The following is a 26,988-nucleotide window of genomic DNA, read 5'->3' on the forward strand; positions in this document are numbered from 1 at the left end:
GATCGAATTCAGATATTTATTGAATCAAATCAGGTCATATCTGAATTCGAATCCAATTAGCTATTGGATATGAATAGGATATCTGAATTCAACCCATTAGATATTCGAATTATCCAAATTTTCAAATACCGTCAACACCCCTAGTGGCTAGATCTTCAGCTAAGGAAGAATATAGAGCAATAGCACATAGAGTCTCAAAACTATTGTGGCTTAGATCACTTCTATGGGAATTGGGTATCAACTGTGAGAAGTCAATGATGTTATATTGTGATAACCAAGCAGCTATCAACATTGCACATAATCCTATCCAACATGATAGAACAAAGCACATAAAAGTTGATAGACATTTTATATGGGAGAGAGTTGCTTCATGGGATGTCTGCCTACCATTTATAGCTTTTAAAGAGCACTTGGTTGATGTCTTGACAAAAGGTGTTTCAAAAGGGAAGCTAATAAACTATATAATCAAGCTGAGCATGATTGATATCTATGTTCAGCTTGAGGGGGAGTGTAGAGATACTAGGTCGAATGGGCCCTAATGCACTGTTATGTTATTTTTTGTTTTCTTATTTATTATGTTTGTTAATGGGCCTTAACTTTATGGGCTTGTTAACCTTTCTTATTTAATTTTTAGTATGATTATGAATTGGGCACCCCTTTAAGGGCAGATTTGTAATTGTTCCAATTAAGTTAAGTTTAATAAAAGATTAGAGGAGTAAGGGAGGAAGAGATCGAATTATCTTCTTCTTCTCCTTTCTTCTTAATCTTCATTCTTCTCACCTTTTTGCCTATAATTTGTGATTTATTTTTCTGATTTATTGGACTGTATCACATCTAATTCTGTAAAACTGTTGTAAGGCTAGTAATACTATATGAAGCGAGTGTTGGGTAGTCAAGAAACAATATTTCAAAAAATGAGTGGAAGAGTCAAAAAAATAGAAAGAGTAAGGTCAAAACTGAAGTGATCCTAAGGAACCTGGGAGTAACAACAAGAGAAAGTAGACTAAAATGGTTTGGTCACATGCATAAGACCATCTACAGCACCCATAAGAATAAGCAACCTATTGCAAGTTGAAAGGTCTAGAAGGGATAGGAGAAAACCAAAAAGGACATGGGTTGATGTAGTAAGAAGTTATTTAAGTGGTCACAATTTAAAATTGGGTATGGTGCTAAATGGAACAGAATGGAAAAATAGGACTTATGTAGCCAACCCATATATAGTTGGGACAAGGCTTATATAATGGTGATGGTAGTGGCGGTGGTGATGATGATGATATAAATGTTACAAAACCAAGGGTCTCAAAGCCTTTTTTCTCCTATCCGTCCTCTTGTTCTTTACTTATTTTTTATTTTTTAAACTTCCCATTTTTTTTATTTTGCATTAAAGAAAGAAAGGTCTTGTTTCAAATTTAACAAAGCACACATTTCTCTTATGCTGACATGGATGAACGGAATAACTAGAAAGAATAGGGTCAGAAATGAAGTTGTTTGAAGGGACCTAGAAGACCACCTACAACACCCATAAGAAAAAGCTATCCATACAAATTGAAGAGGCTAGATGGGCTAGGGGACCAAAAAAGACATGGGAGAAAGTAGTAAGAAATGATTTAAGCGCTCATAATTTAACAATGAATATGGCATTAAATAGAACAGAATGGCAAAACAGGATTCACATAGCTGACCCCATATACTTGGCATAATTCTTAGATTACAATGATGAAAATGATAATGATGATACATTTCTCTTTGTGCAACTCTTGCTTTAATTATCTTGCTACTAACCAGTGTTGCATGGACTCTCCTAAATGGATGAAGTGTCCATGTCAGACATGTATCAAACTTCAGCACTCCTGATTCTTGAGGGACACTTCCATGTGACATTTTCTTCCTTTCACTGTTTACAAATAAAACTTTGTTTTATCATCTTCTTGAGTCAGACTCTTGGTCATGCATCATATTCTGATTCTCATGTCTGCATCCATGCAACACTACTACTAACTGATTGCATTTCAAGATAATGCACCTCAACCATCGAAAAAGAACTTCAAGCTGACAGAATATTTAATTGAGTTCACAGTTTGAAGAAATATACTTACTCCTTTAGCTCCTGGGGGTAACTTCTTGATTTGGTCTTTAATGATGGTCTCTTTCCTTCTAAACAAATCATTTTAACAGCATCTTCTGTTGATTTGGGGTGGAAAGGCGGCACTCCTTCAATCATCTGTTTTCCGGTCAAGCAAAGAAAAAAAGAAAACAACTGATTAAACAACCTTCCATAATAATAATATGCATCAACACGTAATATGACTGCCTACACAATGAACTTGAACCATGGAGAAAAAAAAAAAAAAAAGAAGAAGAAAGAAATCAGCATCATGGCTGGGCATCACATGAAATATGTGGACTCACTCTTGTATGGCAGCTCTACATAAGCCATCAACTTGAATCGAAGATGAAACATTTTGGTCATACCATGAAGTAAAAATTTAAATGATCCAGACAGCTTCTCCAAGATTATTTAATATAAGAAATGTGCATGATATATTGGGTGTGGCAAGTGTTTTTATGCAAATATCAATCATTCTCAAAATTGGGCTGATCCCCCTGTTCAGTTGTCATCACAACTTCATGGTAATTTTTTTTCTTCTCCTTATGTCATTATGTGAAAGAACTTGGTAACATCTTCCTATTTATCAAGGAAATTTGCCTTGAACAGGTGAACTAAATGAATAAGTGTTATGTTTTGGGGACAGTAGCCAATCAACTTCTATCATATGCCCCCCCCCCCCCCCACTCCACATCCATGTGAAGAAAAGAAAAGTGGCAGACAAAGTACAGCTTCCCTCTCAGCATTGGTCAGCCAGGGTGATGATAGTCCATCTCCCTCCAATGTAAGGGCCTACTTAACATATGGATGGTCTAGGTAGTTTTTTCCCCTTTACATGAAATATACAAGTATTGCATGAGCCATTCAGGCTCTTTCCAGATTATTTTACCTGTCTTCTGTACCTTTTCCATTTTCTTATCAATGAACTAGCAGGTTAGTAATTAATCCTTAAGGGTGAAGTCAGTATTTAATTCCAATATCCAGAGTATGAACTAATACAGACTTTACCAACTAGCTAGTTGGCATATCATTTGAGTTATATTTGGATTGATCATTGAGGTGAGATATGAACTATACCTGTAATGTGATTCAAGGAAAACTTTTTTAAAGATGATATGCAAATTCTGTAGTAAAGTAATCCAACTAAAAAATCTTGATTGGATGATTTTAAGTCACTAAAGAAGTAATAAGAATAAGAAGCAACATCAGTGGAAGCAACAAAAAACAACAATAGTAACAAAATCTATCCTGACTGGATTTGTGTCTTGAAAGAGATCTTCCCACTGAGGAATGTATAAACCTGCCAGGAATGACCCAACGTGTATGAAATAGCCAGATAGATGAGCAAATCTGCACATTGCACACATCTACATCAAGGATATTCTTGTCTGCACGTGTTTTGATGTGTTTACATATGTCCTTATGCTTAGGTTAATACAAAATTTCTGATCTTACCCATCTTAACATTAGATGGACCAGATCATTGCTTTGAAACGTTGGAGGCTCAAAATTTCAAAGTTTATAAGGCATGTCCATGGTTGATGAATTCCATAATAATTTTAATCAGACATGTGAAGCCTCTTATTCATATAAATAACTTCATTTGTAACATTTGAACATAAGAAGCTAAAATCAGGAAAAGAAACACAACAAAACAGTATAACATGCTAATGACAATAATGGTGACTATGATGACATCCATAACAATACCTCACAAAGAATAAGGCCAAAGGAGAAGGTGTCAACACTTCTGTCAAATATTTCATCTTTATAGACCTCGGGTGCCAAATATAGACCTAGCATTGATGAGAACAAAAATTATGTGATCTTTAAGTACAACCATTGGATAAACAACTTATTTATATATTTAAAAGGAAAAATTAAAATTTTATAACATGTGAGTTTCATCAATGGTAATAGCAGTTACAGCATAAACAGTCAAAGGGACCTCAGTGATGACCTAAAATCTGGCTAGAATGTGTCCATGATGATTTCTAGAATCTCCAATACCTAAGCCACCTGGATTGCCCATACTACAGCCATCAAAACTTAGATGCATATGATTTGGTGGAGGAGGAGACCAAGTAATAACTGCAAAAAAGGGCTCAGAAAGGCTTAATAACTTCATCTAATGAGCTACCTTTATTAAAATAGTCTCCATTAAAACTTTTTTGTGTGAAATCCTTCTTAAAAATCCAGAATTTGCTTCTTTCTTTGGTAATAAAAAGAAAAAAAAAATATTAAAATAAAAAGATGAGGATGCAAAGAAAGGTGACCAGCAGTTAAGCAAGAGAAGAAAAAGAGACTACACCTCAAAAGACAAAGCCCGGCCTCTAAATGTCAAAACAACCACCCACATGACAAAAAGAACAGATACCCCCCCAAAAAAAACCATCCGCCCCCGCTAAACAAAAACAAGACACAAACAACACCCTACATCAACAGACAAAAAAAATGACCCTCTCTACAAACTTAATTAGAAAACTCTTTGCCTCTCCTGCTAGCTTTCTTCGAATTCACTTTCTTAGTAGGCTCAATTCCAAGCAAACCCCCTTTTAGTCTTGCAAATACTTTTGAGCAGTTCTCTGGTTGTTGAATCTTCTCACTGCATTAGGCTTCTTCCTCAATACCCTTAGTGTCTTTTGACCATCATTAACTTTTTTCCAGTTCCACACCATGTTTCTCTCAAAAACTGCTCCAACACCAACTCTCCCTATCCTCTGCAACCCACCCCATCTCCTTCAAAAACAAACTTAACTTTTTTTCATAAACTTTGACCTAGAATTGATATCAATCTCTTCTGAACCCAAAATCTCCTTTATCCTGCAAAGGCATCGGATGTCTTTCTTCCAAATCTTTAAACACTTTTCCTAGCAAAACCCTCCCCTCCAAGAATATCTCACCCTAATGCTTTACTTCCACTTCTATTTCTACCATCTACTCCAGATTGACTGTCCTTTTAATTTCATGAACCTCGTCCTTGTGACCTCATCTCCACTTGAATTATCTTCCTCTCCTTCCTCCCCTTCAGTAGCTACTTTTTCATCATTATCTTGCAATGGCCTTGTGCGGCAATTCCTCTTCCGGCATTTACTTTTTAAACCATCTATAATGTAGCATCTATCTTACATCTCCACATTATCTCTAATGCAGGAGCAAAGAACGAAAAAGCTGGAAGCTTTTGAAATTTTTATGTATTTTGTATTTTTAGACGGTATGTGTATTTTGGTCATTATACATGGTCTATGGGGCCCATCTAAAATCCACTTCTTGCTACAAATGCCATTTGAGTCAGACCTATCACTTGTTGAATCACCATTTTGAACCTTTCCAACAAGACTTTCCCCATTATCTTCTATGCACATGAGATCAAGCTGTTAGGCCTATAACCTTCACCTCAATGGCCCCTTCAACCTTAGGTATTAAGGAAATAAAGGTAGCACTGGCACTTTTCTCCACCATATTCTATAAGAACAAATCTCTACACATTAAACATCTCCTCCTTAACCATAGACTAACATGTTTTAAAGAAGGCGAAATTAAAGTCATCAGACCCTGGTGTTTTGTCCCCATTCAAAGACCTCACTGCCCTTCAAATGTCTTCATCAAAATCTCTTTCTAACACAACCCACTATCTTCATCCAGCATATTGAAATCCAGCTCCCCCCATAAAACATTTTCTTGATTGTACTGCTTTGAAAAGATTCTTGTAGAAGTTGCAAACAATTTTTATATCCTTGGATCCTCCACCTCACTTCCATTCACCTGCAGCCTACCAATACAACTTCTCCTTCTTTTTTTCCACTCCTATTCTAGGCAGTTAGTTTTCTTCTTCCAATCTCTCTCACCGTGCCATTTTTTTCCAATTCTTATTTTGTGCTTTTCTTCAAGTTCCCAAGTAAACTCTTGTTCCAAATCTTCAAATCATCCTTAAGCAATTGTAATTTGTTCATCATTACAAAACCAGCTCCTTGCATCTGGTAACTACTATATTTTTGTTCTATGAACTCCATGAATTCCAGATGTCCAAACCACATATTTTCAAACCTAAGAGATTTTAGCCCTCTATATTTTGCCAAAGTCCCTCAATAAAGTTTGTTTGATCAGACAAAGGAATAGCTAAAGCTTCATGAATTGAATCATTCCAATTCATTTCCCATTCCCCATTAAAAAGGGACCACTGAAATCTCCTTAACATCAATGGGGACTGTCCATTTGTCCAAGAAAAGAAAGACCCATTCAAAGAAGGAGCATCAGCTATTAATGTTAATAAGAAGGGGGATAGGGGGTCTTCAAGCAATTACCATCACCAATTTGCTTTTCATATATGCCTTCTGTTAATGAGCTTCATCAATGGGAAAAGAAAGCTAAATTTTTGTAGATGCTTTAACAAAATCAGTGGGTGTTTTACCATTTTATGGGTCCTTCAGTTCTAGTATATCTTTCTACAAAAAAAAAGAAAAAAAAGTTCTAGTATATCTAAAACCTTTCCTAATAACTGTAACATTTTTCCTAAAATATCGAAGGACAAAGAAAAATCTACAGAACTTTATAGGTAGACCTTTAGTAGCTCGATCAAGTAAATGCGGTAAAAAAAAATAACCAGCTTAGGAATCTTTATTTGTATCTCAAACTTCAATCTTGTGAAAGCAACACTTATACCAGAATTTTTAACAGAGTAAACAAATTCGATTGCGGAAGGATATTATCTAAATTAATTTGGACATATGGAAGAGCTTACTTGAAGGGTCAATATGAGCGCCTGGTTGTGCCAATTTTGCTTTGTCTGGTGAAAGCTTTGACAACTTTATCAATCCAAATCCCGTTACCTTTAAGTTGCCTCCATCATCCAGCAAAATATTTCTGGCACCTTACCAAAACTTCAAATAGTAAAGAACAGTACATCACCCCAATGAGTACAAAGAAAACACAATCCGTAACTCTACCTATTTAACTAACTCTGGCTATTGGTTGTCTTACTTTGGCTTTAAATCACAATGAATAATTGGCTCTGGCTTGCATTCATGAAGATAGTTCATGCCCCTGAATAAAAAGAAACAGCATTATAAACAACAAATGGTCTCAAAGAACCATTCAACCTAAAAGCTTAAGCTGTTAAGTGAGGTCCTTGAATAGGTTTATTCTTTAATATGCCCCCTCACACGAAAGTCTATTGGCCTTGAAGCATGGGCAGCACAGGCCCACCCATACCTTGTGGTGAAACTTAATTAATTATAATGGGGTGACTGGACCACTTAGTCAAAGTGGCTCTAATACCCTCTCAAAAAACCATTCAACCTAAAAGCTTAAATTATTAAGTGATGTTCTTAAATAGGTTTTATTCTCTAACACATGGATAGCTTAGCGACTCAAAAACTTTGATGGTTATAAATATTTTGGAGCAAATACGAAGGTGCCATGTGGGGCATGATAACTTTTTATCTCATACAATAAACTAACAGAAGGAATATCTTGAAGGGATAATTGTAGTGTAGAAGCAAATATGAACTTGCCTGGAAATATCAGAAGCAAATATGAACTTGCCTGGCAATATCAAGAGCAAATCTCAGAACCTTAGAGAATGACAAGCGCCCTTTCTTTTGAAGATAACTTCCAAGGTCACCCTGACAAAATCGTACCGAAATGAGAACCAGTAATTCATTCTTTGAAGTCTAGATAGTGTATGTGGTGAATGTAAAGAGTTTTTTATACGCCCATATACGGTAACTGACACAGGCACAGATACATGGCTAAATAAGTGAAGTTTGTAAATAAGAAAACATAACAAATGTTAAAAAAATGAACTGTATAAGCATAATACAAAGGTAGTTCAGTAGATCAGTTGGTAAGAGAGTGGTCTTATGGCCAGCAGTTGACAGCTCAAGCCCCTTCAGTATTTTGATCATATCCTATCATATTCTGGCATATAGAATAATTCTCACATTTTGCTGCCAACCATATTCATACATAAAGAACAACTTCCTTACTTTTGGATGGTACTCTGACACAATCATCATTGGTATATTCTGAGTTACAGCTCCAACAAACTGAACCACATTTGGATGTCGAACTTTTTCTAACAACGTTAATTCATGCTTGAAAGCATTTCTGTTCCACAAAATATATATCAAAGTCATGTAACTGAAAATGCTAGTGAAGAAAAAAATGAAATAACAGCTTTTTAAGCAACCACTAACAGAAAAAATAAAACCAACTCATTGCAGCAAAATTTTGAAGACAGGCAAACAATATGGATTCAATAGAATGTAATGCCAAAACAAAATATCTAGTTCGCCCAACAACATGGAGCTTCCTACTTCCTACTACAAGAAACGTTATGGCTCAGGTTCCATCGGTTTTAGACCCTACACAGTCATCCAACTCGAAAGTCATCAACCAAGAAACATAGGAAGTCGCTAGCTCATGAATACTTGAAGTTGAAGGAGATTCTGCAATGGTAATAGGCTAGATTCATGTCCTAGATCATTTTGTCACTTCATCAGGGAGGCAATTCTCTAGCCTATGGATTGGCACTCTATCACTAATATGAAAATCTCACTCAGTTGGATACTTGTATTCCACGGTAAGCCAATTCTCTAGCCTATGCATTGTCACTAGAAGAGGTTGAGAAGACTTTAGAGGATGGCATTGTCAGGTTAGCACATGCAGTGGACATTACGGCAGAGGGTCAGGCGAAGGTGTTGTTTTCTGTGTCCTGTATTTTGTTATTGCTTTCTTTGGGTCTTTCGAAACTAAACCGAATTACAAGAATTTTAGTTAAAATTAAATTTCATTAATATACATAAAATATTGTACATTATAACGTATAATATATAGGGATAAGTAGACTGTATTCGCCCCCTTATAAACCGCATCCTGCCCGTGGATTTGGCATCAATCCACGGTCAGGATTCATTTCTAAGAGTGGACTGAACACTTTATACAAATATATATATATATATATATATATTTTGAAACTGGATTTCATTATAATATATTATAAATAATATATTAATATATAAATATAGCATATTATATTATATATTATGTATTATTTTATATAAAGAATTTTAGTTAATTCAGTTTTTTTGATTAACAGAATTTTTAATTTTGAAAACCAAAATTTTCAAGAACCAAAGTAATCAAATTAAAATTTCCAAAAATCCAATTAACCGAACCAAAAAAATTAAAACCGAAATTTTCTATTCAATTTTTTGGTTTTAACCGAAATAATGCAGACCCCTATCTGCCCCCCACAGAATGCATCCCAAACCCTTAACACATTCCAATCATGTATTGGAAAAATTTCCAAAAAAACACAATGCATGATGTACATGTGGGGCGTTTTTGGACGCCTTCTCTTAGGGCAGATGTGAATTCCTTCCTTACATTATTGGTGATGGAAGATTGATCGTACTTGTTATATGATTATTACCCTATAAAAGCTCTGGTCTTATTATCAGCTCAACAAAAGGCACACCCAATGCATTTCCCATTAACTAGTATCCCATGAGAACTTCCTTGAACTTAGTGATTCAAATCTTTCCATGATATATACCATGAATTTAACTCACCCTGACCCTGTATCTGAAAATCATATATCAAAAGGTTTCTGCATTTGCATTTCCAATTGAATTTATGTTATAAGTTCAGGATCATAGAATAAGAAAATAAGGGATTAACAAAATATAAAGAAAGGCCACAGGCTAACAAGAGCAAATCCTCGTCAGTATAGTTCAAAAAAAAAACTTGAAATACAAGATATATCAATATAATAAAGGAACACCTAAATATTTCATCAGTAAGCTTAATTAGGGATGTCACTAGAGAGAATTAATGAGGTAACCCTCCCCTTCCCACTAATACTGAAACAGGTTTGGTATGTCCCTTGTCAGGTTATGGTAGATTTCAGATCGTGGAATGCCAAGCTCTGAGAGGATCAAGTTACGAGGTATTCCGTTCCTTGATTAACAAGCCAAGATATCAACTGTTTTCTTCACTCATTCTCCATTTTATTGACATTTTTCTGTATCTTATCTATCTGACCTTGCCTTGCCCCACTTTGTGCCCTGTCACCACCCCAACCCAGTGGGCTCAGATTGGCGCCCTACATATACATCTCAACGTTCATCGAAAACATCTCCCATCCTATCCATAAGAACAGATAGGCTCAGGCTGTGGTGCAATTGATTGCAAAAAAAAACAAAACAAAAGGTTGAGGTGTAATCAGGTCAGGCTCAGGTGAAATCCATACTGAATCCAACGTGTTGACACCCGTACACCTGTCCTCATCACCCAGATTTGGAAAAATCAGTTCCAATAGATCATGCATATCTGGCAACCAAATGAACTTCATAGTTTTTGTGCACACAAGAGCAAAATCCATACTAAGAGATATAGAAGGGCTGCATTTACCGTCTCTTTCTCCTTTGGAAAATTCCAGAGCATACCCTGTAATTTGGCTCGAGTGATAATTTGGTTCCTAAACTTTAAAATATCATAATTCAATACTCGAATTTTCAAAATGTGACAATCTAATATATGTCATTAATTAGTCCATTAATCAGTTGTTAAGTGACATTTAAAAAGTCAAAAATACTCTAAGAATGCTATCTAATTCTCTTTTTCAAACATCCAAATGATGACAAAAAACTGAATAGTACCAAATCTTAACCCCTTCTATTCAAAAAAAATGATGACTGTTTAGAAGAATCCAGAATTTGAAACTGTCCATTTTATTGTCAATGTTTTGATGGTTGATAAAGAGATTTAGATGGCATTTTTAGAGCAATTTTTACTTTTCAAAAGTCACTTAACGGCTGATTAACGGACTAGTTAACAGCAGGATTGTCACATTTTGAAAATTCCTGTACTTAAATGTCACATTTTGAAAGTTTAAATACTGAATTGTCGCATTTTAAAGTTTGGGGACCAAATTGTCACTCAAGCCAAAATACAGGATACTGATAAAAAAATTTCCCTTCTCCTTTTTCTTCATGTATGATAACTGAATCCAATGGAATCCATTTATGCTAAAGACATAAATATGCAGGAGGTTTACACACATCCCATGTGTAAGCTACAGCTTTTTATCCTATACCAGTTTTAAAACCATACTTTCCATTTAAGTCCAAAAGAGTTGATTCCTATTCATCCCTTGTAAACATACCATTTTCTTGCTACATAACATCTTTCAATTTGCCCCGTTGATATTCTCTTTGTTATTGAAGTTTGTAATCATTGGAGAATTTTAAATAAATAAAAAGAATAGTAATCAATTAGCATCCACTTTGGGCTTAGTATCATTTTAGTCTTTGAACTTTAAAACGCAACAATTCAGTATCCGAACTTTCAAAGCATGTCAATCTAATATCTTCCATTAACTAGTCTGTTGATTAGTCGTTAAGTAGCATTTGAAAAGATTTAAATGCCCTTCGAGTGTCATCTAATTCTCTTTATCAACTATCCAAGCATTGACAAAAAATGAACAGTTTCAAATTCTTGCCTCTTCTATTCAAGAAAGTTGGGGTCACATCTTAGTGGGCATTCTAGTGACCCCAAATTTCTTGAATAGAAGAGGCAAGGATTTAGGAATGTTTGTTTTTTATTATTGTTTAGATAGTTGATAAAAAAATTAGATGACACTCAAAGGACATTTGTGTCTTTTCAAATGCCATTTAACAGCTGGTTAACAATAGGTACTAAATTGACACATTTTAAAAGTTTAAGTACTGAATTATCGTGTTTTAAAATTTAGAGACCAAAGTGGCACTAGGCCCAAAATACAAAGTACTAATTGAAATTTTTCTCTAAATAAAAAAGGAATAACAAAGCATATTTAGGCAAAAGTTTTTCCTTTAAATGATGAAGATAACTCTTCGGTTAAAGAAACAAAGAAACGGGAAAGAACACATACATGCTCTCAGGGTCCGAATAGCACTCCTTATCAAGTATCTTTACAGAAACCTTTGTCCCATTCCATTTAGCCACTTGGTAAGTACCCTGTCAATGAAAAATAAAATAAAATATTATTATGAAACCATCCATAACGGAATATATGGTTATATCAATTTTTAAAAAGGTGCAAAGAACCTAAAGTACATAAAATTTGCATCTGTTCCACCATTTCAATGTAGAAACAACAACCAAACACCATATCAAAGATTTATTTTTACCAATTAAATACACCAAACAATACAATGAAAACTATAGAATATTATTTCAGAAAATAAAAATTAGATGAAATAAATAAATGGAAATTAGAGCGGTAGATAAAATAAAGCTCTTAAGTATTAGATGAAAAAAAATCACATGCAAGGTCTAGCACAACAACAGAACAAATATGATTTCTATATATTTTTAATTATTTGAAAAATCACTTTTTTATAAATAATTTGAAAGCCCACTTAAAAGTGCATGTTGACATAAGAAATACAAATAAAGTAAATCTAATTTTGTTTCTAATTTTCTGTATAATATGCTTTTGAGTGGCATACAAAAAACACACTTTAGAGTGTCAAAATGAGTGTATACGAAATAATGGAATTGAAGCTTGAGCAATTTATTTTGCTTCAGACGATTCTTCTCATAAAATTATGACAATATATAATTATGTCGATGTTGTGTAAGACTCGGACTGGATATAAAAATTGAATGCCCGTTGGATCATATGTCAAATTATGTAATTGTTGGGTTGACCACCGTGACATCATATAAATACCATAAAAAAATGTATATTTCAATACATGTATATGTAATGCTCTTAATTTTAAAAAGAAGTGATTGGGGTCAAGTCTCTTCACTACATATACCTGTATTGAAATATACAAAATATCTAAATGATCTGTCTCTTGATTTTAAAAAGAAGTGGTCTCTTCACTCTTATCTTATTTAAAAATGTATACATATTTGATCAACCTACGGGTCACAAGTTTAAGTCTTCTTGTTGTTTATTTTAAAATTTAGGGTAAATTACATATACTACCCAATACTTTGGAGCTAATGACACTTAAGGGCTTGAACTTCAAATGTGCCATTTTAATACTTTGAACTTTTTTAAAATATACACTCAAGTTTAACTGTTAGCATTTCGCTAGTAATCTTGCATTAAACATTTTAAAATTCTAAAACTGCCCTTCCTTTTTCCATTTTTGTCCTCGAATTTGAATAAACTATGTGATGAAGCAACATGGTGGTTTATGCATCAACCTTCATTTTCTTTTTCAGTTCTGAATCAACTAGGTATAATGGTTGTGCAGTCCTACCCCCTTTAATTTGTTTATTTTTTCCAAAACATTAATCATAAATAAATTATTCGATAGTGGCATTTTGATAATTTTGTCATCCACATTAACATTTATTAATGGTGCAGGACTAGAGTGCATATTTCAAAAGGTTTAGGTCCTTTAGGATACTAATGTGTTGTGCTTGAAAGTTCAGCATTACCCTCAAAGTATAGGGTACCTATATTATTTTTCCTAAAATTTATGATAAACTAGTTATCTGAGTAGGTCATTAAAACCCAACCAATTTTCATTGGTTTTTTCTAGCTTTTGAAGGGTCTATTAGTTTTCCAGAAATTTGACAAACAAGGATTTAAAAAAAAAAAATGCACTAAAGCGGTGTTTGACATCAAAGTCGTTCTAGAAAATGGTGATACATCAGCACCACATTGAAAAAATCGGTGCTTTAGAAAACGATAAAATGTTTGGAACCGTTTTTTCATAAAAACGGTGCTCCAAACCATGCCTTAGAAATTGAAAATGCATGGTCTAAAAAAACGTTGAATTTGATGTTTTCTCAATTTGGAGCTCGTTGCTACCAACAAGAACATGATGAGACAGTGACATAGACTTCCTATAACGGGTGTCAATGCTACAAACAGATATGGAACATTGGTACTAAATAGAAGGTATTGTTGTTACCCAAGGAAATATCCTAACTGATAACAATGTTAGCAAACAAAAAAATACACTATTAATTCAAAAGACTATGCTTCCAACCCACACATATAAAGCACCGTTAAAAAACTATACAGCATTGATGTGAAACATATACTAAAATGACTGTTGATTCCCAGTTTCGTACTCATAGTCCCATTGACCAGTCTAATCCAAGTCTCACAACATTGATTACGCACACTAGCAAAAGAAAAAGCCATGGCTTAAGCCCAGACTGAGACCTTGTGCAATTAGTTTTACTATTATGACAATGCAAGGATGACTTAAGGCACATTATAATTTATTTCTTTATAAAGAATCAAGATCATACCATTGAAATAACGTCACCTTTGCGAACCTGAAGTTCCATTGGATTAAGTTCATATTCTGGAATTTCTCGAGGGTTTGATACTGTCATTGGTGTCCTCCTAGTTTTCTAGAAAAAGAAATTTGGTGAACAACATTAAAGTAATGAAATGATATATATATATATATATTTTAAGTAACATAACAGAACTATCCATAAAATGATACAAAAGGTAGAAAAATGTTGAAAATACCGGAACTTTGGCTCCTCTAGCCCTCAAGATATTGTAAATTTCAACATTTCCATAGTACTTGGCATCAGCAGCTGCCTGCCATCAGAGACAACTCTTTGTCAAGAGGTTGGATAAAAGAATAAAATAATCACCAAGATTCCTTCTTCATATATGACACCAGCACATGGTCAACTTTAATTTATATTTTAAATGTGCAAATATTTTCACAAAATGTTTCTATTCCATGAACGCTAAAATAAAACCATTTTGGAATATAAATACTTTTCCAAGTGTTTCAAAATACTTTTTTTAATAAGTTTTACTTTATTAACTATAACAATGTAAAGTTTTCAATGTACATGTACATAGACATCATCTAAATGATTTGTTTTAATATGATTATATTCTTTTCAAATCCATTATCTATATAAATTTATCAATTTTATAAATGATGGTGTTAATTGTATTCCAAGTGATTACATAGTTTCAAACTTTCCAATGGTATAGTGGTAACAAATTACAACAATAAAAAAAACTTTCTACAAAATACCCATTTCAAGTTTTAAAATTATTGTCACTAATATTAGTTGCTGAATTACTGGTGCCTAAAAGCTGCACATTTCTTGAGAAAACAAATACATGCAATTAGAGATCTTCTATTATCCTAATTACATATACTTTAATAATAGTTTTCCCTTAAAAAGCATTTTCTGCAAAAATACCCAGCTCAAGTTTTAAAATTATCATAAATGACAATACAGTATATCTAGTTATTATATTGGTGGTAGATGAAAACTATAATCTTTAACAATAGCTTTTCTTTCAAATTTTATATTAAATAAAATATAATAGCTTTTCTTTCAAATTTGCAGAATAGGAGACCTTTCAATTGGTGGTAGAAGTCAAGTTTGCAGAATAGGAGACCTTTCTACTCTCTCAATTATCAACTCTTTAATAATAGCTTTTCTTTCAAATTTATCAAGATTGATGGCTTTTTTATTTTTTAATAAAGTGTTTAGTTATACAATTAAATAAAATATAATCTGTGCTTAATATTTTAGATCTTATGAAAGAATTTTCTATCAAAAAAACTCTTATGAAAGCTAATAACATTAAGAGGAAGATCCATATGTTCATAAATTTTATATTAAATAAAATATAATAAAACAAAATATGTTAATTAAATATCAATAGTAGGTACTAGATAAGAATTTCTTAAACCTTTAAATTTATTCTAAAGTATAGGAAATAGCCCATCTTAAAATTATATAATCATAAATTTTATCACCATATAATAATACACTTATTCAAAGAAGTATGCCATTTCCAAAAAGCTAACAAATATTTTCATAGGTTGATATATTTGTAATATATAAAAATTCTATAATAAATCTACACTAAATATTTCATATTTCCTACATGTTTAATAATTTTAAGTAGTCCACATTTCCACACAAATTGACATCTTAAATGTTGCTTTAATTTAGGGCTAACATTCAAGTAACACCATATCAAAATAAACTACAAAAGATATGAAATTGTTATTGTCTCACAATTTTAATTGAAAATATTTATACCATCAGTTAAAATTCAAGTTATAAATTCTTCCTTTTTTAAAGCCTATAGATTCTTCCCATAAGCAACTAATAATATTCAACAATCAATATACATACATATATATATATATATGGTTGAGCATATTGAAAATTTATAAACAATGTTAACATGGAACCCACCTAAGTTGCACCCTACTATATCTAATAAGATGTACTATTAGTTTGGAGTTTTCTATCCCCCATCATTTGTTTTTCATTTTTTCTTAGTAATATTTGATATAGTCTTGTAAGATTTAGGTCTAATGGGATGGTCACACAATGAAAACCAGGACAATGACCTTTTTAGGTTCCAGTTAGATGCTGGTTTAAAAAGTTGAACTAGCTAATCACTTGATTAACCACCAAAAATGTAACCTGTTAATGTAGTTTAAAATTATACTCTAAAAAGCATCAAATCATTTCCAGAGAATAAGACAAGTGGACCTAAATTTAAACTCACTAATGGACTTCTAACAATAATTTTGGTTAGTGGGCTTCTAATAGTTGGCTTGTTAGTTGGTTTCTAACTACTAGTTTCATTAAATGCTCCAATATTTAGTGTTTCACTTAATGCTCCAACAACTAACTTTTGTTCTCTATACAAAGCCTTGTAATCTCAAGCAAGGGTGATCAAGTTCTTTCATTTGCTTTGTGAAACTTATAACTCTCTTTTGAGAGTTGAGAGTCCTTTCTTAGGTGAGTGAGCCCCATCTTCTTTGGATGAACAAGTCCTAAATCCCTTTGGGCAACTGGGTTCTCAACCTAATTACCTTTTTGTAATCCACATTATACTAGTCGAGACCCGTGTGATGTACGGGTTTTATTAAGAAAAAATGAAAAATTGAGAAAAAGAATTTTATGACATTTCCATTTAAATGTTATTCATTTAAGTCCAATTCATTCTTTTTTTGGATTATGTCTAATTTATTTTATCACAATTCAAGTCGCACTTTTGTGAGAGTGGCTAACTTTTCACGATCTTTACAACCCCCGCTATACAAAAACTAACTCATTTTGTGGTCTTAAATTTCAGTTTCCAACTCATTTTTATATTTATAAAAAATTAAAAAGTAAAATAAAAAAGTAAAAATTGAACCTAAAATAATATAAACACACACAAAATGTAATTATATTATATCATATCATACATATAGAGATGGAAGATGTGTCATACTTTGATTTTTCAACCTGAACATTTGAACTATTAACTAGATATGGCAAAAAGTTGACCCAACCCGCAAACCCGACCTAACCCAACTCGAAAAAACAGGGTTAGGGTCTCATATTTAGCTACCTAAATGTGAGAATGACCCGACCTGACGCAACTCGGAAAAAACCAGGTTGGGTTGGATTGGGTCATGGGTGAACCCGTTGACCCGATTGTCAAGTTTAATTGGGACTATTTATGCATTGTTAGAAGTTTCCACTATTTAATTTTTTCAGTCTTTACTCTTTATTGTTTACTCTTTAAATTGTTAAATGTTCAAGTTTTTTAACTTTATATTTAGAATTTTAAGGTTAATTCTTTTAATTTTGGCATTTTTCATGTAGTTTTTCTTCTTTTTTTAATTTCAGCTATTTTTTGGGATGACCCGAATTGACCCATGGGTCAACCCTAACCCGAACATTTAGGGTTAGGGTCTAGCATTTGGAAACCCGACCTGAAATCAACCCAAAGGATCTTGACCCAACCCACCCAACCCAATTGCTAGGTCTACTATTAACCCATGGCCTAGAGGCAAAAACTATTCAGCCTCCAAATCGATTTTTAAAACAATAGTTTTATTTGTTGAGTGAACTAAATAATATTTATTTAAAGTATAAATTACTTAATAAATTAATTGAAAAATTAATTATATTTTAAATTTAAGAAGATTATTTAGCCTAATAATATATCATTGATGATGATGACGGATTTGGCCCTCTTGTGACATGATGACACGTGGCATTTCAGAACAGCTGGATGACACCTCGACACCACCTAGGCGATGACTCGCCTTAGCCAAAGTGATGGAGTCTGACCTGGCGACCTGCCTCTGTCGTCGACCTAGCGACTTACCTCCGCCAACCTGGTGGAAATCTGGTTGTGGCTAGTAGCACCTCGTCCAAGGTTGATCTGTGGCACATCGTCAGTATGGGCCAAAGTAACCCTAACATGAGGAGAAACCTCCCTCGATGGCTTCCCGACCTAACTGAGGTCCAAGTGGCAACTTGCGATATGTGCTCATTGACCAATTCTGCATGCATATCCCATCATTCTCGGGTTTCTCGGAAGTTGAACCCTACACTGAATGTTCTGAAGGAAATCGAACAAAGTGCAAAGACTGGTCTACGTGCACGACTACCTCTGAGGACTTCAGACCAGTTAGGCACGACCTCCCGGAGACCTCAAACACGATGCGTGAAAACCACACCAAACAACACCTATATATAGGCCTCACCTCCAACTTCAGAAAGGTACGCAATGATTTATTGTGTTCTAGCTTACTTGCAACCAAACTTTCAACTCGCACACAGGTTATAGTAACTTAAAAATCGGAGCGCCCACACCGGGTTAGCCACCCTGGGTCCTCTAAGCTCTACTTCCTTGCAGTTTGACAGACTAACTAAGCAACCATGTCCAAGTTGCCCTCTAGCTATGATCATCCAGATCGTACACCATCAATTGAATATCTCCATTTCAATATAATTATTTTTATTGATAATTATAATTTAACATAAATATTTCTAATGTATATAAAATTATAGTTAAATTTAAATATAGAATTATAGATATAGATAAATTTAATGCATTTAGACAATTTAATGTAGTAATGAAGGGGAGAGAGAATTAATGGCATGAGTTATTGAAGGGTAGAGTTAATGGCATAATTAATTAGAAGAGATAATTAAAGGAGTTAATGGAAAGAGGAGAGGGAGAATGAGGCATTGGTTTTTTGGAAGCAATTAGTAAGGGTTATCTTCTAGTCAGGTATCTGGTTGAGAAGAGCACAAATACAAATATGTACAATGAAAAACCTTTGTATATTGTATTTCTAAACCTTGTTTTGCCCCATACATTTTTAGATTTGTAACCCTATTAATTGGAGAGAAAGTTATTCTTGAGACAAGAAAAATCCAACTAACACGCCACACAATGAAGCAAAATAACAAACTAAACTTCTTAAAGAAAATGTAAAGAATTAAAATTTAATAAAGAAATAGAATTCAAGAAGAACCTTGTTGAAAACAATCAAGTTACAAGCAATCTAGTTCTTCCCTTTATTGTGAGAAGCCTAGAGCTTTCTTTGAGAGTTGAAAATTCTTCTCTTAGATGAGTGAGTCTCCAACCTTGTTGCCTCATTGTAATCAATCTCATATTAATGAAATTTCATCCAATCTCATTTTCTTGTTTCTTTTGAGCAAATTGCTCAATTATCTTTCTTTATATTTGAGTTGCATCATTTGTCAACTCTCAAACTTTTTCCAATACCAAAATATCCTTTATTTTATTTTTCTATTCCATCATTCTATGTCTACATGCATGCAGACCCTCTTCTTTTCTTATTTATTGAGATTAATGTGTTTTGTTGTGAAATCCCTAAAAAAATTTCTCCAGCTTTTATTAATGGCTTTCTATGGAGCATCTCATTCCATACAACAACAATATCAATATTTGATTCACCCATGCCTAGGGGTGAGCAAAAAACCAAAAAACCAAACCCACCGAAACCAAACCAAAAAATTGGTTAACCAAACCAATTGGTTCAATTTCAGTTCGGTGTTTTAAAAAAAAAACCAAAGGTACCGGTTTGGTTTCGATTAACCAATATAGAAAATCAGCGGTTAACCGAACTGACCAGTATACATATATTTCTATATATTTTGTATATTTTCATGTAGATTATATATATTTTATATTTTTATATATTATAAATTAATAAATATGCATTTATATGTAAATATATTTATAATATATGATATATTATTTATTATTTAAAATATAATATTTTATATATATTTATAATTTTTATTATATATTTATATACATTTTTATAATATATATTGTAAAAATTTAAAAACTGAAAAAAACTAATGAATCGAATCGATGGTTAACTGAACTGGTCAACCGGTTAACCAATTGACTTCGGTTCGATTTCGGTTACCGGTTTTCCAAAAATCAATAGTGCCAATTCCATTACAAAAAAGGCCTAACCGAACCGTAAGCACCCCTACTCATGCCTTCTTTAGTCTCCCTCTTTTATTTCCCTTTCTTTTTTATTTTTTTATTGCTTTTTTTTTCTTGAAGTCACTCCTAACTCCTTTCTTAACACCAATCTCAAAGTTCACCAATTTAGCACTTAGGAATTGCATCCAATGGTTTCAATTTTACCATTATAGGATTTGAAACCATTCAAATTTCTTTCTTTACAGGATTCCCTCTTTAGTGCCCTTCAAGAAGTTGTTGATAAAGAAATTGAGGTACTCACTTCTCAATCTTATTTTCTTTGGAAATTACCATTTTCTATGATCAATTAATTAATCTCAACCATCCAAATTATGTCATGAGATTTCAAAGAACTTGGTCCATCTTAATGAGTTATTGAATTAACCCAAAGATCAATGGATTACTCTCAACCATCCAAGTGATACCAAGGTTTTAACTAATCTCAATCATCAAAATAATGTATCAAATCAACCCAAAAAACAAGACCATCAAAGAATCTTCTAGAGAAATATGTTAATCCCCCACATCCAAGTGATTTACCAAATTAAACCATGATCTTCTTTGTCAAAATGATATCCATAAATGAATCCATGGATTTAAGCCATCTAAGCAACACCTAGAGTTTCACATGGTAGAATATATGATCTCTACAACCAAAAATAGATATCACCATGGTCTTGATTTTTTTCTTTAAAAACATAAAATGATATGTAAACAATTTAATAATTTACAACTCAAGGTAAACACTCTCAAAGAGTTCAACTAGGATTGCAACTTGGGCAAGCCCAAACTACTGAGGCCACCCAAACTAACAAAGTATTTATATATGCATTTTATTTATATAAAATATCTTTTTCTAATCACGCATATACATGCATGTATATAGTATGTCTATGTATGTTTTGTTAATGAAATTTGTACATATTCTCGATCCATTTTACTCTCAATAGGGATTTTGTATGACTCCAAAGGCAATTGACACTTAAACCTTAAAATCTTGTGTGTAGATATTAGTAAGTTTCCATATATTTTGTATGTGGCAATTTTTGATGATGATGATGATAAAAATAAATAATATGTTTTAAAATTTTTCTACAATTTTTATAATTCTCTATCTATAAAAATTATTCTTATTTGTAAGATATGAATTTTATACAATTGTTCGTGTAAGATTCAAATTTTAATAAGATCAAATTTATAAGACCCTAATAAGATATTAATTTATGAGAATCCAATTTTAATAAGATCGAATAGAGTTAAATCCGTATCCAAATCGGACTTTTAAGTCATTCACACCGTTTTCAAAAACTAAGGAGGGTTTGGTTTTATTCTCGTGTCATCATTTTATGATAGTGTAGCGTTTTCTTGGACGAAAATGGCAATGTTTTAAGGGACATAAAAAAAGTATTTGGTTCAATGGTTCCGTTCCGCTTTTTATTATTATTTTTTTTTCTGTATTTGAGAAATTCTGTTTCGGCGTAGCACCGTTTTCTCAATAAACCAATGGCAATGGAACCGAACACCTCCTGAAACACCTCAGGTCCTCAATTCAGACTAGAAATGATGAACTCAAACGGCCTCAATTCAGACATAGAAATGAGAATCGGCAGAAAGAGAACATCAAGAAATGAAACGGTACGTACCGTACTTCCCCACCGATCACGGGCATCAATGTTGGCCTTCCGGGTGAGCAGAAGCTTCACGACTTCAACGTGCCCCTCGCAAGCAGCAATGTGCAAAGCAGTCCGGCCATCCAAATCGATGCTATTCACATCGATGCCTTCATTCAGCAAATCTTCCACTCCCTTCGCATCCCCGCTGCACGCCATGAACAGTAACCGCATTGTCGAATCGAGATGTTCCGGCACCGCCAGATCATCCAGAACAATACTCCGACGATTTGGATCCAGCGATGACTGCCTTCCAAAGCTGAAACGGAACGAGTTGCGTCTCGGGTCTAACGAAGCCTGCCGGCTGAATACAAACCTTCCACTACTCTTCCTTAACGATCCCGTCGAGAACTGCCGGGAAATACCCCGCTTTAATTGAGAAGCGAAGTCCATGTCTTCTTTTTCCTACTGGATCCTCGAAACAATCCCCGGTTACGAGAATTAATTATTTATCGACAGGACTCGTTCTCATTCGAAAATTGCCCGTGGAAACCACCAAGCTAAATCTTCATTCGAATAAAACCGAAATTAGAGCGATCAAACACCTGTAAAACGTTTTCGGCGAACAGAACTGATTCGAATATGAATACTTTTTTAATAGAAAGCTAGGAGGAAAAGTGGAGACGGCGAGCTCGGCCAAGAGCTACAGAAGCCCCCGATCCACTACGAGCGATACGAGGTTAGTCAGCTCATGGAGAAAAAAACCGGAGACTAGAGACCGAGATCACCACGGAAGAGAAAATAGAAAGTTGAAGGAAGATTAGAAGGAGAGATTAGACGAGGAAGCAGAATGAACAGGATCGCGCAAATGCAGCTTCGAGAGAGAAGGAATGGCTTGGAAGGGAAGAAGAAGAAGGAGGAAAATAATGGTCTACGTAGAGAAGTCTTCGGAAAGCCCATCGTTGTTTTGTTATTAATAATTAATTATCCATCTATAGTTGTCAGGACTCTGATGATTCTGAGACACAAAGATATGGAGGGGTTTTGCTAGGTTGAGCTGGGAGAGATATCATGCACCTTCGGAACGATCAACGATGTTGAATTGGCAAGGAGACAATCAGACAACATGCGCCTTTTCCGTCTTTGAATTAACATAGCATGAATTTACATATGCGCAATCCCAACTGTGCATTGGAAATATCTCCACTGACAAATTCGGGAACCGCGCGGATTTGATTTCACATCGCATAGGGCTATCAATGGACCGGATTTGGACCACTGAATCAGTCCGAGGAGAGGGGATTAGCTGAAATTGTTGAATTCGGGTTGGCTCCCCAGCCCCCCCTCCCCACACATTAAGGGTGCAATTTGGACGGTCCAATCCGAACCCAAATTGACCCGCTTCAAATATTTTATATAGGTTGGGTTTGAATTTTCAGTCTTTGAACTGGGTTCGAACTCAAGAATTTGGGCTTTTTTCATTGGGCCTAGCCCTAGTTCTTAGGTAACCTGAACCCAGTCCGAGCCTAACCTGAATATACACATTTATAAATACATATATAAGGATATATATAGCCCGAGCCCATTTCGAGTGCATGAGAGTAAAATGTAGATTGGGCTCAGATTGGGCTTGACCTTGAACTCGGTTCAGGCTCCAGTCTTAGGCCCAAATATATGGATTGGGCTTGGATTGACCATAAAACTAGCCCGACCTGCCTGACTTACACCCCCTACCATAGTTACGCCTCATAACACATTTCCACCATGCATTGGGAACATCCACATGTGTCCCACGATAGGGGATGTTCCAAATAGGATTTTTTGTAGGGCACACGCTATGTGGGGAATAAAACCTTTGAATGAAGCCCTAAACTATATAAGAAAAGAAACTTTCAATTGAATAAAACCTAAGTAAAGGGTTAATGGGTAATACTCATACCCTTTTTCCATTATTCTAATGGGTCACACTACCCATATTGACCCATTGTTCATGTAGATGGGATTTTAGGTGGGTGAATGAAAATTGTTGGGGTCAAAATTGCTAGTTCCACCCACACATGTAAATTTTCCCAATGCATAGTTAGGGTTTGTTATGGGGCACGCTATGTGGAGAAACAATTCTATTTAGAGGTGTAAAACGTGTCAGGCTGCCCGACACGATGGTTTGCAGGCCATGTTGGGCCCAGGGTCTTAGGTCCATGGGTCAGGTTGGCACAGAATAACTGAGTGGGCCATGCGGCTCATGTGCCAGCATAGGCTTTTTCAAAAAAGCCTGGCATGAGCCTAAGCCCAATATGATACTATATATTAAATAATAAAAATATTTTTATTTAATAAAAATATTTTTTATTTAATAAAATATTTTTACAATATTTTTTCTTTGTTTTTCTTCACTTATTTTCAAGTAACAGTGAGATGTTTATTATTTTTTAGTTTAGAAGGTTTTTAATATAAATAAAACACTTTCTTATTGAATAAAAAAGAAAAAAATTGCTTTCAAATTTCTAGCAAGGCTCAGGCTTGGGCTTCGGGCTTTATATGAAGGTCGGGCTCGGGCTCAAGACCTAGGCCCGATGGTCAGGTTGAGCTTAGGCTCGGGCCTGTATGTATTTTGTTGATGCATAGACAAAGCCCAACCCGAACCCAACCCGGTATGGCCCATGAACAGGTCTACCCAAGCCTAAACCTAAAACCCTTTTTGCTTTTTTAATATTTTTAATTATATTACTATAAATATTTTAAATATCATTACTTATCCTTATTATTATCATTTATATTTAATTTTATTATTCTTTAATAATATTATATGGTGTTTTCTATATTTTTTAATTTTTTATTGTTATTTTAAATATCTCCTTTGTTTTTGCTTTTTTTTATTAGATTTGTAATATTTTTTAATGTTTACCTTAATTTACAATATTTTAATATTTATAAAATTGTTTTATTATACGTTATATTCCTTTTATATTATTTTTAATAATATTGTATGGTTTGTTTTATATTTTTAAAATTTTTATTACCATTACATTTTCTTTTTACATTTTTATTATATTTATAGAAATTTTTTACTAATTTACCTTTTTCACATTACTTATTTTATATCACTTTTAATACTTACTATATTTATGATAATTTATTATATTACATTACCTGTGTATACATTTTTTATTTTAGTTTTAAATTTTTATTTAAGAAAAGCTAAAATTGGGTTTAAGGCCAATATATATATATATATATATATATATATATATATGTCTTGAAAAGTTATCCAAAATAAAGAAAATCACCACAATCTATAACTGAGCATAAAGTTATGACCTTTGGATGTTTGCATATACATGTAACTTGTAACTCACAGCCCAGTTATTGGGCCAAGTGGGTAAATTGTTTAATCACCCAAGATGAACAGGTTTTTGACCAAGTCATTGGTTTTTGGTCAAATCCCAGGTTTTAAGCAAACTAGACCTAGGAATAGGACTGGATGATGGTTCAAACAATTTGATTGTTTGAGTCAATGGCAGATTGAAAACATTGACTTAAAGAAAGATCATTTTCTAAAGAAGATAAGGGAAGAGATGTTTAAAAAGATAGCTTGGGTATTTGAAAATTTTAAGGGGGTGCTTTACAACATGAATGTTTTTGTTTTCATTTATTTTTTAAATCACCACATTAACAAGAACAATAAAATCATTTTCTCAAACTCTGTTTTTGTTTTCAAAAGGAAAAACAAGTTGGTTTGTTTTAATAAACAATTCATGTTTTTGGAACTATCAAAATAATGGTTTTTAAAACAAAAACAAATTTTGAAGTGTATAAATTATATGATTTAAAGAACATTTTTTAAGAACTCCTAAGGTTTACTCTAGGTGGAGGGGCATCCGCCTTAAATTTTATTAACCATTGTCAAAAGGGAGGAATCCTAGTAAATGGGAGGACGTAGGTGTAGCCTTGCTTCGCCTTGTCAAAATGAAATACAAAGCAAATAGCTTCACCATCTCAACCCAGAGCCAAAATAAAAAGAAAAACATGAAATAATACATCCAAAAACAAAGAAAAACCAATCTATACATAACACAGGAAGCCTATGGTAGTCTTTTCTTAGGAGATTCATGAGCTCACATAGAATACTTTGCAAAGAGTTGTAAGTAGCAAAGCTCTTCAAATCAATTTCTTTGTTGGCCAAAAAATCTGCACAATGCTTCCCTTTTCTGAGCGCATGTGAAAAATAGACATTCATAGCTGAAGTTATTCTTTTGATTTCACACAAAACATAAACTACTTTGCAAAGAGGAGTGAATTTTACAAGAAGAATTTCTACTAAGGCTGCATTTGGGAACATGCAAATAAGTGCGAATGCAAATATGTAGAGTGTAAAATGGTTCATATAAATTGTAAAGTTTGGTTAGTTTTGCAGTAACAAATTTACCTTCTTACCAAATAGCCTTTTAGTTGTAATGGATGCAAACATGAATTTCAATAAAGCATATGCCTTTTTTTTTATCGAAAGCCCACTTGAATGCAAATTTACTCCTTTTTAAATGATGTACTTTCACATCTTATCAATATAAATATGCATTGGTCTCTCATTTGTCAATCCATAAATGTAATGTTGCCAAACACAGGCGAAAGTGAACCAGTAAATTTACCCTGAACCGGTATTTACACTCCATTTGCATCATTTCCAAACACAACCTAAATATTTATTATCACTTTCCACTCATACCTCCCTTTTTCCTTTAGAGAGACATAAATTAGGTCCATCACAAAAGCCGAAACTTAAGAAGTAATGGAAGTACCATCACCATAATAATTATGAAAACGAAAACAAAAAGCATCAAATTTGTTTCTCACAACACCAACTCTCCTGCTTTTCACCTAGATTCCTATGACAAGCACCATCAACATTTAGTTTGAATGGATGGATAGACAAGGACTATCAAAAATCCAATGAATAGTGGTCCTCTTGACATGCTTGATAAGTATATGAAGAG

At 33.6% G+C, this 26,988-nt stretch overlaps 1 protein-coding gene across 3 annotated transcripts in view; it reads right to left on the bottom strand.

Annotated features, from left to right (window-relative positions):
- LOC148873429 (integrin-linked protein kinase 1-like) overlaps positions 1-22,894 on the bottom strand; it is a 43,615-nt gene extending 20,721 nt beyond the window's left edge. Inside the window, exons 1-11 of one of the 3 annotated variants that reach the window (XR_016108865.1) lie at positions 22,031-22,880; positions 14,607-14,681; positions 14,378-14,482; positions 12,024-12,109; positions 8,095-8,215; positions 7,652-7,731; positions 7,088-7,150; positions 6,849-6,970; positions 3,818-3,903; positions 2,097-2,221; positions 1,783-1,894 (exon numbers count right to left, since the gene is read on the bottom strand). Coding sequence is in view for 2 of the 3 variants with exons in the window: in XM_088974205.1 (XP_088830331.1) it covers positions 1,921-1,972; positions 2,097-2,221; positions 3,818-3,903; positions 6,849-6,970; positions 7,088-7,150; positions 7,652-7,731; positions 8,095-8,215; positions 12,024-12,109; positions 14,378-14,482; positions 14,607-14,681; positions 22,031-22,450 (1,335 nt within the window). In the remaining variant the exon portion in view is untranslated. Of the gene's footprint in view, positions 1-1,782; positions 1,973-2,096; positions 2,222-3,817; positions 3,904-6,848; positions 6,971-7,087; positions 7,151-7,651; positions 7,732-8,094; positions 8,216-12,023; positions 12,110-14,377; positions 14,483-14,606; positions 14,682-22,030 lie in introns of those variants that run through there. The other 2 variants (XM_088974205.1, XM_088974163.1) reach the window with 2 other exon arrangements.
- Between the last annotated feature and the right edge of the window lie 4,094 nt (positions 22,895-26,988).

Source organism: Nelumbo lutea, chromosome 1 (genome assembly GCF_056320005.1).
Source record: "Nelumbo lutea isolate HS-2025 chromosome 1, American lotus-T2T, whole genome shotgun sequence".
Taxonomy (NCBI): Eukaryota; Viridiplantae; Streptophyta; class Magnoliopsida; order Proteales; family Nelumbonaceae; genus Nelumbo; species Nelumbo lutea.